A 13,821-nucleotide genomic window follows, 5' to 3' on the forward strand; every position below is an offset into this window, starting at 1 on the left:
TCATTTTTACTGAATTTATTTACGTAACTAACCAACAAAATTTATTAGAACTAAAACTAACAAGTTTGTACAATATAACTGTCAACTGTCAAATATAAGTCAAATTATTAATGTAAACATTGTTAAATCAGAATTACAATTTACAGTTTTTTACCATTCTGCAAAATACAGTGTTTTTAAAAAAACGTTAAAATGTATAGATACTTACGTAATAGAACATAGGTATTATACAGGGCGTCAATAAGTTATATTTCATGAATGAAATACCATGACGTCACTTTTACTTTTCCTCCCTAGGGAGGAAAAATATTTTCCTCCCTAGGGAGGAAAAGTACAACTTTGCTCCCTACAATCAGGTCCGGAAAAGTATACTTTCGGTAGAGGTAGGTGGAAAAAGCGTTTACATGATGCCAGCACTGTCGTTCCAGTGCGACTGGCGCCAGTTACTGGATACATCTAAACGCGCCTATAGTAGAAGTAATTAAGATGGATCTAAATTAAATCATAAATTGATAATTAAAAATTAATAATAAAACAAGCATAATAAATTAAGCGAACATGGGAAGCAACATCGACAAAAAGAGAAGAAGATGAAGACCGAAATAGACTTAAAATAATGCGGTCCTTTAATGACATAGAGCCTGACTGTCTTTCAAAAAAGGAATGGTTTATTAAGATGAAATCTAAAGAACTTATCAAATCCAAGCTATCATAACTTTCACAAACATCAAATATTGATTTAACAGTGACCATGTCCTGGTAAACAAGCTAGCTTACCATAAGAAAAGAAACTGGAATAAGTTATAGCAAAACTTAAAGCAGAAGTGTATATAAATCGAGATATTAAACTTCACATCGTTAGGAGTGAAAGGAAGACAAACAATATTCACAGAGGGGTAACCAGGCTGATCCTAAGGGGGGGGTTACAACTACTTGATGGTCTCTGAGGGGTATGGAATAGTAATGGTGTTAAGCGTATATAGCTCAAAGTTCATCCAAATGGGGGTGGAGTTATAACCCCCAAACCCCCTGGTTACGCCTATGAATATCCAACCGTAGAGCAAATGAAGTTTTCATCAGATCAAATGAATCTGAAATAATCAAATAACAAAGTACAGACAAGTAATTAGACCTCGTAAGACCTACATTTTCAACCTACGTGACCGGAACTCGATATTTGAACTCTTCGTGTACCTTTGAGTCGATTGATCCACGATTTCGCAAATTTTGAGTCACTTTGCCCAACTTCCTGTAATAAATTTTTAACCGGAAATCATATCAAACCCAGAACTAAATATTCGAGCTCAACTTTTTAATACATGTTGATGGATATATCACACGTACTATTTATTCGAGTATAATGTGACACTTCTGGTTACAACTTTTTATCCGGAAGTGATATTAAAAACCTGAGGTATATATTTGTTTCATCTTTCCAAGCCACATCGAATCATATATGTACAATGTACACTGAAAAAAATATTGTACATAGTACCAATGAACGCCAATCATTGACTTTTTTTACATTGATTCAATGAAAATTTCGTTAATACTATAAACACGTAGTGATTAAGTAATGACCATATTCATTATTACCACGTAATTCTATTCATTAAAAAATAATGAATAGAATCATTAATCGAATGAATCTTTTTATCTATCCAATGACTTTTTTCATAATACTAATAATTTGTTCATTGTATATATGAAATTACACATCAGGATTATGCGGTTAAATTAATGAATATAAAACGTTGCAGTAATGTACAGTGTTCTTTAAATTACGAACTTGTTTATTGAATCAATGTTTTCGTAACATAAAATCAATGTTTTCCACTTTGATTAATAACTCGATACATTGTTTTGATGTAACGCAATCGTTGTATTAATTTAATATACCTGAATCAATGATCAATTCATTGTAGCAATGATCTTGTACATAAACCGATACATTTCTTAAAACTCTATAAGTGTTTTTATTGGTGTAAAAATATCACGTGACAACAGTTGCAGCCTCCTACCAAACAGTCACCCTGCAGACTCTGAAGTGTTTGGCACTAGTGATTTGGTTGATTTTTCTAAGGTATGTATTTACATATATTTTTATCTATTTATAAACTATTTTGTTGGATTTCTATAAAAAAAGTTGTACGTCTATTTCTACTTTTGCAGATTGATATGGACTTGGGAGTGGCATTTGGAAATGGAAATGGACTTATTGATGGATGAGACAGCAATTTCGAAAGAATTATCTCCTTTTTTCGGTGTGAAAGTCATATCAAGGATAAAACAAATAAATTTTTATTTGAAAAGATTACCCATGAAGACATTACGGAATGTAAGTACCTATTTCATTATTCAATCCTGCATATCCAGTATTAATTAATCTTTATTCTCTCTAAATTTGTTCAAAAGCTAATTCGACACATAGGTAAAAGAACATAGGAATCATTTGAAAATATTTCTAAACGGTATAATCTTATAAAAGGTTAGTAAATTAAATCTTTAGGTGATTAAACCCTAAATAATTGAAAATATTATTAACTCTTGCAGTCGGTAGTATCTATCAAAGTAAAAATAAACATCTCAACATCTCGCAATTTTTTTCAGGATAAATTAAAACACTTCTATAAATAAAAGTGATACCCAAAAATACAACCATGTTCAATATTTAGATTTATTTTTTATAATAATTATTAATATAAATTGTAGATGGCTAACATGCAGTTATTCTTTGGGTTCTACATCGATATCTTGTACGAACTAATAAAATATCCCATCAGAGATTTCCAGTAATCATTCTTACATCGGGAAGACCCAGTAAGAAGTCGAAGATCATATTAGATTTTTGAAATCAAAGAAAAATGTCATTCAACCATTTGTTTTTTGTATGGGTGGTGATAATTAATCCCAGAGAGATGTTGTATTTGTGGAGATGTTATTGTAGATGTATTTATTTTCACGACCTCAGGTATACATTTTTTATATATTTTATATATTTTATAAGAAGAATCAATTTCTCTTATATTTAGTTATTCAGTTCTTTTCCAAATTACATTATAAAAAGTTGTTTGTGTTAGGTAATTAAAAATATATGTTTTTTTTAACTTATAGATACTTAACATTAGTTTGAGAATCGGCAAAAAATCGTTGCTTCAACCTATATTTGTAATATTTATGTAGTTATTAAGTCGGCATTTTGTTTACTTATTAACTATTTGTATGTTATTATACAAATATACATGAAGATGACATTCACTGAACCAAAAAAGTACGTAAATATAATGAAAAAAACATTGATTCAAAAACGGGGAGCATTAATTTTCATCCAATGATCAGTATCGTTGGTCCAATGTAAGTAGATACATTAACTAATGCTCAAAGACATTAATTTTTATGAATTAGTACATTCATTCAATGTACTTTCTAGTTAAAAATTATTGTACCGATACATTGATTCAATGTACCGATCCATCGATTCAATGTACCGATACATTGATTCAATGTACCGATACATTGATTCTTAACTAGAAAGTACATTGGATGAACGTACTAATTCATAAAAACTAATGTTTTTGAGCATTAGTTAATGTATCTACTTACATTGGAACAATGATACTGAACTTTGGACGAAAATTAATGCTCCCCGTTTTTGAATCAATGTTTTTTTCATTATATTTACGTACTTTTTTTGGTTTAGTGTATATACACCGTTCTTAGGCGTCAACGCCCTTCGGTAGGGATCTATGGAGGAGTATCATCAAGCCGCAAGCCCTTATCCCTTGCCGTACCGCTCCTCCATAGGCCGATCAGACACCAGTTTATTCCAGACCAAGTCGTAGATCCTATTGAATTTTATACTACGACGTTGGCCTTTTTATTTTTCAAATGACCTGTTTATAAAATCATATTTGCCTGTTTATAATATATGACTATTTCGGTGACTTTAAAACAGTACTTCCGGTTGCAATTCAGGAGCAGGAAGTCTGAGGTCAAATTTCTCACCTTTTTGCGGTTTAAGCTCTAGTTCGACTTTTCCGCCATTTTATCTGTTGTAATAACCGAGAGGATATGTTCACAGACGGACAGACAGATATGGATAATTCAAGGTTTTCACCATTTATTTTCATGTTGTAAATTGGGTTGTAAATATTGTTATCAGTAAGAGGAGCAAGGTCATTACAAGGATCCAGATAAAAAATGAAATATTAAACAAGTGGACAAAATGAAATACTTAGGAGTGAATTACGGAAGATCTAAATCCGAAATCAGAAATTCGATCAAAAATAGAGCAATCCAGAGCAGCCTTTCTGAAGATGAGAAAATTTCTGAGCAACCAAAGACTCAATCTGGAAAGAAAATATCGGATGGTAAAATGTTATATTCATTCTATTCTTCTTTACAGTGTCGAAGTCTGGACTGTTAATGTTGGCTTAATGAGAAAGCTGGAAGCTTTTGAGATGTGGCTTTTTAGGAGACTTTTGAAAATACCACGGACTGTTCATATTACAAACGAAATGGTGTTGCACAGAATGAAAAGAGACAGAGAACTTTTGACCACCATTAAAAGACGAAAGACAGCGTATTTGGGGCATATACTTAGAGTACGAGTTATTGCAGCTGATAATGAATGGTGAAATCGAAGGGAAAAGGGTACTGGTAGACGACAAAAAATATCCTGGCTGAAAACCTTTGCAACTGGACCGGGTTAAACACACAGATTCTTTTAAGAAAAGCAGAAGGTAGAGACAAATTTGCAATGGTTATAACCAACCTTTGCAGAAGTAGAGAAAGTTACTTATTTGGGATCAATCATGGAAAGAAAAGGAGGATGCATGAAAGACATTCAAGCAAGAATAACGAAGGAGAATTCGCCTTCAATGCGTTAAGTAAAATCTGGTAAACAAGTGAAATATCAGAGTCAACAAAAATTAATTTAATAAAATAAGAAAATCTACGGTTTCGTTTTGATTAAAATCTGTCTTCCTCCATCCCCCGATAGTACTATTTCTAGGTCTACCTGTTGTCAAGGAGGCTCTAAGGAAGACTAAAATTAATTTATTCAATATTTTTGTAAAAAGCGCATTACTCTACGGAGCAAAAACCCGGAAGCATGACAAAAGCAAAACAAAGAGGCTACAGACTTTTGTAAATAGGTCCTTAAGAAAGATCCTAAAAATTTGCTGACCTAATAAAATAAAGAATGAAGATCTATGGAAACGAATGAAACAAACCAGTATAATAACAACAATTAGACAGAAGAAATGGAAATGGATCGGCCATACGTTAAGGAAAGATCCTAGTAACATCACAAGACAAGCACTCGAAGAAGAGGGGACGACCAGATATTACCTGGAAGAATACAGTAACCAGAGAACACAACAGAATCGGCTGAAGTTGGGGGAAGTGAAAAACCAAACAAGAAACAGAGGAGAATGGAAGGAACTGGTACGCAGATTAACCAGAGAGTAAATACAAGAAGACGCGCTGAGCTGTCCACCAGCCGTCTTACACCATCGGCCAAGAAACGCAGATGCGCCCAATACTCCACTAGGAGTGATGGTTCAAGAGAGAGAGAGATAACCAACCTTCATTGGTGGGATCGGCACTAGAAGAAGAAGAAGTAGACTGTGTGAAATAAACATAATATAGTGGGCAAAATCAAAAGAAGCTGGAAAAATATTTTGACGGTTTATTCAAGGAATAATTTGATATAAAACCAGTAGAGTCAACAATGATAACAATAGCAATTGTAACTAAAATAACAAACGAGGATATATAAACAAAAAATGAATCTTAAAATATGCTTACCAGGATCAAACTGCACCTTGGGCACATCGAAGTCCATAAAAACACTATCATCGCTTCCTTGTCCAATATGATTATAATCGACAATTTGCGTCACAGGTCGTTTGGTATACAGTTCTTCCACGTTATTTGTATTTGCTGCATCTGGCGTTATTGGCAACACTTTCATAACAGCTTTAGGTGCTCTATGATTTTCTGGAATCAGGGAAGCCTGTTGCAGAATTGTAAAAGTGTTATCGGCTTTTGTAATATTTTCCAGCAAATCGATTATTTCGCCTCTTGTTAGTCTTGGAAGTTTCGGATTTGATATTATCATATTCTCAACTTCTTTGACGGTGTTAACAAAAGAAAATGGTGGTGGTGAATCATGTTTTGCTTCTGGTATCGGTTCTACCAAAAAATTAACGTCTTCAGGAGAAATTTTATTTGGTATTGAATCTTGTTGAAGACATTTCGTACTTGCAATCAGTAGAGCTGATACAACTATCTGCAGTACCTGAAAATAATATTTTAATTAGTTTAACTGACTTAATTAATCTTAAATTATATTAACGGTAAATACATATTTTAAATATACTCTGGGCTAATTAGCAAAATTCATGGAAAAGTTATTTACCAGCAATTTTATTGCTGGAATCGAATTATAAGATCCTATATATTAATAATATAGGTATGCAAAGTCCGCAGATAGTGTGCTACTTTTTTTATAAACAAAATGGCGCCGACAAATCGTAGTTTTTTCAATTATTGCTCTATAACTCCGAAGGTTTTAACTTTACAAGAAAAACACCCAAATAAAAATTCACCCCAAATAAATTCTGCAGAGAGATATGTTTTTCACGATTTGCTCCGACGAAAATTTTCCTCGGAAAATGCGGGTTTTCCTAACAAAAACTCTAATTTTCAAATAAAGTTTTAGGTAAGTAATTATTAATCAATAATTAAATAACTTAGTGACATCAAAGCTTTCTTGGTATAGATTATAATTCCAGAAGCCGGTGAAAATTAAACGAATATTTTAGCAACAATTCAATTGTTAATTAACAATTTACGATCGCAATAATAACTAAAATAATCATGATACATTGATCAAACTTATAAAGATTATAAAGATAAGATGCTTATTTAATATTTTATCGACAAAATAAAAATTTTTCTTTTTTTGCATAATCTATAAATTTTGAAAAAAAAAATAGTTATAATACGCTGGTATAATTAGTAAAGTACAAAGAAAGGTTATTTACCAGCAATGTTATTGCTGGAATCGAATTATAAGATCCTATATATTATTAATATAGATATGCAAAGTCCGCAGATAGTGTGCTACTTTTTTTATAAACAAAATGGCGCCGACAAATCGTATTTTTTTCAATTATTGCTCTATAACTCCGAAGATTTTAAATTTACACCAAAATACTCAAATAGAAATTCACCCCAATTTAATTCTACATAGACGCATGTTTTTTCCGATTTGCTCCGACCAAAATTTTCCTCGGAAAATGTGGGTTTTCCCAACAAAATCTCGAATTTTAAAATAAATTTTTTGGGCCAGTAATTATTTATTAATAATTATATAGCTTGGTGAAATAAAAGCTTTCTTGGTATAGATTATAAATTCAGAAGCCGGTGAAAATAAAACGAATATTCTAGCAACAATTCAATTGTTAATTAACAATTTACAGTCGCAATAACAACCAAAATAATCATGATACATTGATCAAACTTAGAAAGATTGTTAAGGTGTGATGCCTATTTAATATTTTGTCGACAAAATATACATTTTTCATTTTTTTGCATAATCTTTAAATGTTTTAAAAGAATTGTTATAAACAAATTAACATTTCTCAGAAATTGTTTATTATATTCTAATTTTAAAAAATATTTAAAACTCGTATTTCATAGGTCTTGAAAATGAATGCTTTAAAAAAATTTTCCAACCATTTGCAAAAAAGTTATGAAACAGCAAAGTAAATATACGATTTCTTCGTTGTTTATAATTTGTTTTAATTGTTTCAAAGCTTAAAAGTGAGTCTATGGTACAATCTAATTACTTACAAAGAATGTCAAAAATTAGTGCAATGGTTATATTTTAATCAAAGATTAAAAATACTTTTTGTTGTAATTTTTAGCGCAAAAGTAGGCCTGATACAGAGTCGGAGCTAAAATGTTCACTCGAAGCGACTGACACGCAGCATGTATTATTTATAAAAATGTACGTCTCGCGCGGCCGGTCGTCGCTCCGAGTGAAAATTTTTGGCTACAGTACTGTATGATTCTACTTTCGTGCGTGTAAATTACAAAAAAATATATTTATAATCTTTAATTAAAATATAACTATTAAACTGATAATCGATTTTTTTTGTAAATAATTAGCTTGTACTTTAAACTCACTTCTAAGCTTTGAAAGAATTAAAAAAATATATAAACACCGTAGCAATCTTATGTTTACTTTGATGTTTCATAACTTTTTTGCAAATGGTTGCAAAAAAGTTTTAAAGCATTCAATTTCAAGATATTTGAAATGCGCATTTTAGCTATTTTTTAAAATTATAATATAATAAAAACTTTTTGAGAAACGTTAATTTGTTTATAACTATTTTTTTAAACATTTAAAGATTATGCAAAAAAATAAAAAATTTATATTTTGTCGACAAAATGTTAAATAGGCTTCTCATCTTTATAAGATTTCAAAGTTTGATCAGTGTATCATAATTATTTTGGTTATTATTGCGACCGTAAATTATTAATTAACAATTGAATTGTTGCTAAAATATTCGTTTAATTTTCATCAGCTTTTGGAACTATAATCTAAACCAAGAAGGCTTTTAAGTCACCAAATTACTTAATTATTGGTAGATAATTACTTATCTAAAACTTTATTTGAAAATTAAAGATTTTGTTGGGAAAATCTGCATTTTCCGACGAAAATTTTCGTCGGAGCAGATCCGAAACACGTCTCTATGCAGAATTTAATCACGGTGAATTTTTATTCGAGTATTTTTGTTGTAAAGTTAAAATCTTCGGAGTTATAGGGCAATAATTGAAAAAAACACGATTTTCGGGCGCCATTTTGTTTATAAAAAAAGTAGCACACTATCTGCGGACTTTGCATACCTATATTATTAATATATACAGTGAGCACGTAAAGGTTGGAATAAATTCATTTTCTCAAGAACGGACGATTTTGGAAAAAAATCCCCAAACAGGTCAGTTTTTATTTTTAAATTGTGACTTTTGGGCATATATATCATACTAGTGACGTCACCCATCTGTTCGTGATGACGTCATCGATGATTTTTTTAAATGAGAATAGGGGTCGTGTGATAGCTCATTTGAAAGGTAATTCAATTTTTTATTCAGTAATATAAACGTTAACATAATTATTTATACAGGGTACCCAAAAAATTTTTTTTCAATTAAATTTATTGACATAAAAAGAAGAATGTGTGTAATTTATTTAATTCAAAATACATTTTACTGCTATCCGAAAACAGGAAAAAAATGTTTATTTGGCAAATAAGTATTGTTTTCTGCTTAAATTCAATATTAAAGCAGCCACCCACCAGCCTCGTGACAATTTGAACATTTAATTTAAGCGAAAAGCAATGATTACTTTTCAAATAAATATTTTTTTATGTTTTCTGAGAGCAGTAAAATGTATTTTGAATTAAATAAATTACATACATTCTTCTTTTTATGTCAATAAATTCAATCCAAAAAAATTTGTTTTGGACACTCTGTATAAATAATTATGTTAATGTTTATATTACTGAATAGAGAATTGAATTATCTTTCAAATGAGCTATGACACGACCCATATTCTCATTTAAAAAAATCATCGATGACGTCATCACGCCCAGAAGGGTGACGCCACTAGTATGATATATATGCCAAAAAGTCGTAATTTAAAAATAAAAATTGACCTGTTTCGGGATTTTTTTCCAAAATCGTCCATTCTCGAGAAAATGAATTTATTCCAACCTTTACGTGCTCACTGTATAATCATAAGCTTCGATTCCAGCAATAAAATTGCTGGTAAATAACTTTTCCCAAAAATGGCCTATTCTCCGATAATCAGCCCAGACTAATAGCCATGATACCTCAATAAGTAGCAAAATGTTGGCACAAAATATTAAAATATTTTACTATAGTGTAAGATCCACAATAATAACGACCTTCACCGATCTGTTTAATGAGGAAAAATTATTTCATATGTAATTAAGTACGTAAAAAATTATAAAAAATAAGCCCGATATAATTTTGTCCACGCTATAATTAATTAATAAAATAATTTTTTCTATGGTTGCTATATAATCTTTATTTATACGTCCATGGTTGCTATACAATGTGCAACTTCTCTCACTACTTACATACAATCACAACGAACAATTTCTCATGCAGTGAGAAAAGTCGGCCATTGCAGTAAGAAATATTTTTTCTAACGGGTTTTCCTACGGTTTTCATGGTAATAGTAAATTACTTTATGAGGCGGAGAAGCATGACTTTTCTTGACGCGCCCGATATTACGCGCCGAACGAAGTGAGGCGCGTAATAGAGGGCAAGTCAAGAAAAGTCGCTTCTTTGCCGAATAAAGTATACTATTTTTTCTTCAAACGTAGCAATTTTCAACCATAAATAGTACAATTCATACGCTATTTGTACTCGAAATTAACTGTGACAACTATCAAAGTCGTCTAAATGTTAGAAATTAAAATAATTAAGTCGTCGGTGGGATTTGCTTCTCCCTTGTTACAGTTGTTTGCAATTATTAAAGACAGCTTATTGTTGTTGCAACCGCAAGCGCAAATTTAGTGCGAAAATGGGAAACCTAAACGAAATTGAGTCCGCGGCTAATGATGCAGTAGCACGTTTGGGGCCCTCCAAGTCCGGAATAAAGTATCGGTTAGCGTACAAGCACTTCCAAGAGTGGTGCGATACAAGAGGAGTACGGCAAATTACCGAAGACGTTTTACTGGCATATTTTAATATAATGGAAAATGAAAATAAATGGAAATCTTCTACAATGTGGTCACGATACTCTATGATAAAATCCGAGTTAGTTATTAGAAAAAATGTGGATATAAGCAAATTTTTAAAGTTACGTGCCTTTCTGAAAAAGACAAGCGAAGGATATATGTACTGCAAAGAAGTCTAAAGTTTTCACTAAAGACGAGTTTGATAAATTTTTGTTTGAAGCGCCAGATAAGTTGTATTTAGGATTAAAGGTAAAAAAAATTATATTGCAAAGCATGTAGTATACTCTACTAAATTATAAAAATATTTCAGATTGTTTTGTTAATTGGGGTTACCGGCGCCTGTCGATGCGACGAAATGGTAAAAATGAAGACTGTGGACATTGAGGATAAAGAAAATGTAATAATTATCAAAATCCCAGACAGTAAAACACGACAAATTAGATCTTTTACGATAACTGGTCAAAACTACATTAAACTGTATAAAAAGTATGCATCACTGCGGCCTGAAAATTTCACAGAAAACCGATTTTTTATCAAGTACCAAAATGGAAAGTGTTACCGAAGCGTCATGGGAATACATTCGATCAGCGCAGTAGCCCAAAAAGTAGCTAGTTATTTAAATTTAAACGATGCAAGCGCATACACGGGTCACTCTTTACGACGAACTTCAGCAACACTTTTAATTGATGGAGGCGGAAATCTAGAATGCCTCAAACGACATGGGGGCTGGAAATCAAGCACGGTTGCCGAATGATATATAGAGGATTCAATAAGAAATAAGAACGATAATGCTCAAAAAATTTTAAACCCTCATGATTCGCCAACATCGGGAATGATTGCTGAAAGTTGTGCTCGACCATCAGTATCATCAACAATTACCAATGCGTATCAAGAGTCGGTAACATTTTTGCACGGTTTCAATTTTGAAAATGCCTTATTAACTAATTGTACTTTTAATATTACTATAAATAAAAATGATGTTTAATTGTTGTTAATGACATTTGTATTGTTGCTTTGTGACATGTTTCATATTGTTGCCATGACAACATTTTTCCCTCCGCCGTAAAGAAACGGGAAAAAAAACTGCTGCCGGCGGAGACATCAAACTTTGACAGGATCAAGTTAGATAAGTAATGTCATCATTATTTGACGTTTGAAGAAAAAATGGCTTTCCATATATGATCGCCGTTTCCATGGTAACATGCACACTACAAACACAATTAATGTTGTCAAATACTTAAAATGTGTTGGATCGAAGCTTACCAGGAATTACAATCTTTCAAAACTGTTCGAAAATAGTTGTTAATTACAATTTTAAATAAATAACGTAAGTATATAAAGTTTAAGAATATTAAATACCTACGTGTATACGTATTATTTCATAAAAAATGAATAACCATTTTCAATTTCGTTGCAACACGAAAACACAGCCGCAACATATTCTAGTCTAATCAGAGAGTACAGCAAGCACCTCTACCGGTTTCGAAACTTATTAGTCTCTCATCAGGAGGCACATATGCTGCTCTCTCTCTGTACTCTGGGCTAATTAGCAAAATACAAGGAAAAGTTATTTACCAGCAATTTTATTGCTGGAATCGAATCTTATTATTGTATGTATTAATAATATAGGTATGCAAAGTCCGCAGATAGTGTGCTACTTTTTTTATAAACAAAATGGCGCCCGAAAATCGTGTTTTTTTCAATTTTTGCTCTATAACTCCAAAAATTTTAACTTTACACCAAAAATACCCAAATAAAAATTCACCGCAATTAAATTCTACATAGAGACGTGTTTTTCCCGATTCACTTCGACGAAACCTTTCCCCGGAAAAAGCGGGTTTTTCCAACTAAATCTTTATTTTTCAACTAAAGTTTTAGATAAGTAATTGTCAATAAATAATTAAATAACTTGGTAATGTAAAAGCCCTTTTCGTATAGATTATAGTTCCAGAATCCGATGGAAATTGAATGAACAGTTTAGCAACAATTGAATTGTTAATTAAAAATTTAAGGTCGCTATAACAACGACAATGATTATGATGCATAAGAATAACTATGATGTTTTCATAAAAATACACTATACCTATCTAATGTACTTTATAGAATTGAAATTGGAGTATATAGGTGGCCTCAGGATTATTTTAAAATTATAAACAATTTTTTGGCTTATAAACAAATAGAATATCTCGGGAAATAATAAACTAAATTAAATTGTGAAAACGATATTTAAAAAACAGGGCGGGACGCTTCTTTTAAAAGAAAAAATGTTTAATTATGACGAGTGGTTCCTGAGATACAACCGGTCAAAGTTGACCGGAATTTACGGCAAAGATATAAACAATAGGATCATAATTTTCAAACCACCACCTTTTTATTTTTGTCCTCTTTCTCCGCACCAATTTTCATATCTTTAAAATACTCATAACATATATTATTATAATAAAAACTATCGACAATACGTGTGAAAATTGCCAAAAATAGCAAAATTCCAATCAAAAATTAGGTTGGAGAAAATGTAACCCTCAAAGTTCAAAATCGGTATACGTTAAAAAAATGCATTTTCTCGGCTTCCCATGGAGCAATTTCCTTCATTATTTTTTTGTTCCCTAATAACTCGAGTATAGCCATCGAACTAACTCATTATTAAATGTCAAACTTGCTTTTGTTTTGTTATAATAGATTAATTTATTTAACAGAAAACTACATAATTTTTCCAGCTGTATGTTTTTTTAGATAAACTTACTACAAGTGTACCTTTTAAAGTTAAAAACATAAATATTCTCATTTGAAAGCTGTATAAATATTTAAACAATTTTTATTTAAACAAATTAAAATTTTGTGTTATAATAAATAAATTAGTTTATTATAACAAAACAAAAGCAAGTTTGACATTTAATAATGCGTTAGTTCGATGGCTATACGCGAGTTACTTGGGAACAAAAAAAGAATTAAGGAAATTGCTCCATGGGAAGCCGAGAAAATGCATTTTTGTAACGTATACCGATTTTGAACTTTGAGGGTTACATTTTCTCCAACC

General features: G+C 31.3%; 1 protein-coding gene across 1 annotated transcript in view; it reads right to left on the minus strand.

The window, feature by feature from the left end:
• LOC126885677 (uncharacterized) overlaps nt 1-13,821 on the minus strand; it is a 220,355-nt gene that overhangs the window by 24,279 nt on the left and 182,255 nt on the right. Inside the window, exon 2 of the mRNA XM_050652372.1 lies at nt 5,812-6,304. Within this exon, the coding sequence (XP_050508329.1) occupies nt 5,812-6,304 (493 nt within the window). The remainder of the gene's footprint in view (nt 1-5,811; nt 6,305-13,821) is intronic.

Source organism: Diabrotica virgifera, chromosome 5, assembly GCF_917563875.1.
Source record: "Diabrotica virgifera virgifera chromosome 5, PGI_DIABVI_V3a".
Classification (NCBI taxonomy): Eukaryota; Metazoa; Arthropoda; class Insecta; order Coleoptera; family Chrysomelidae; genus Diabrotica; species Diabrotica virgifera.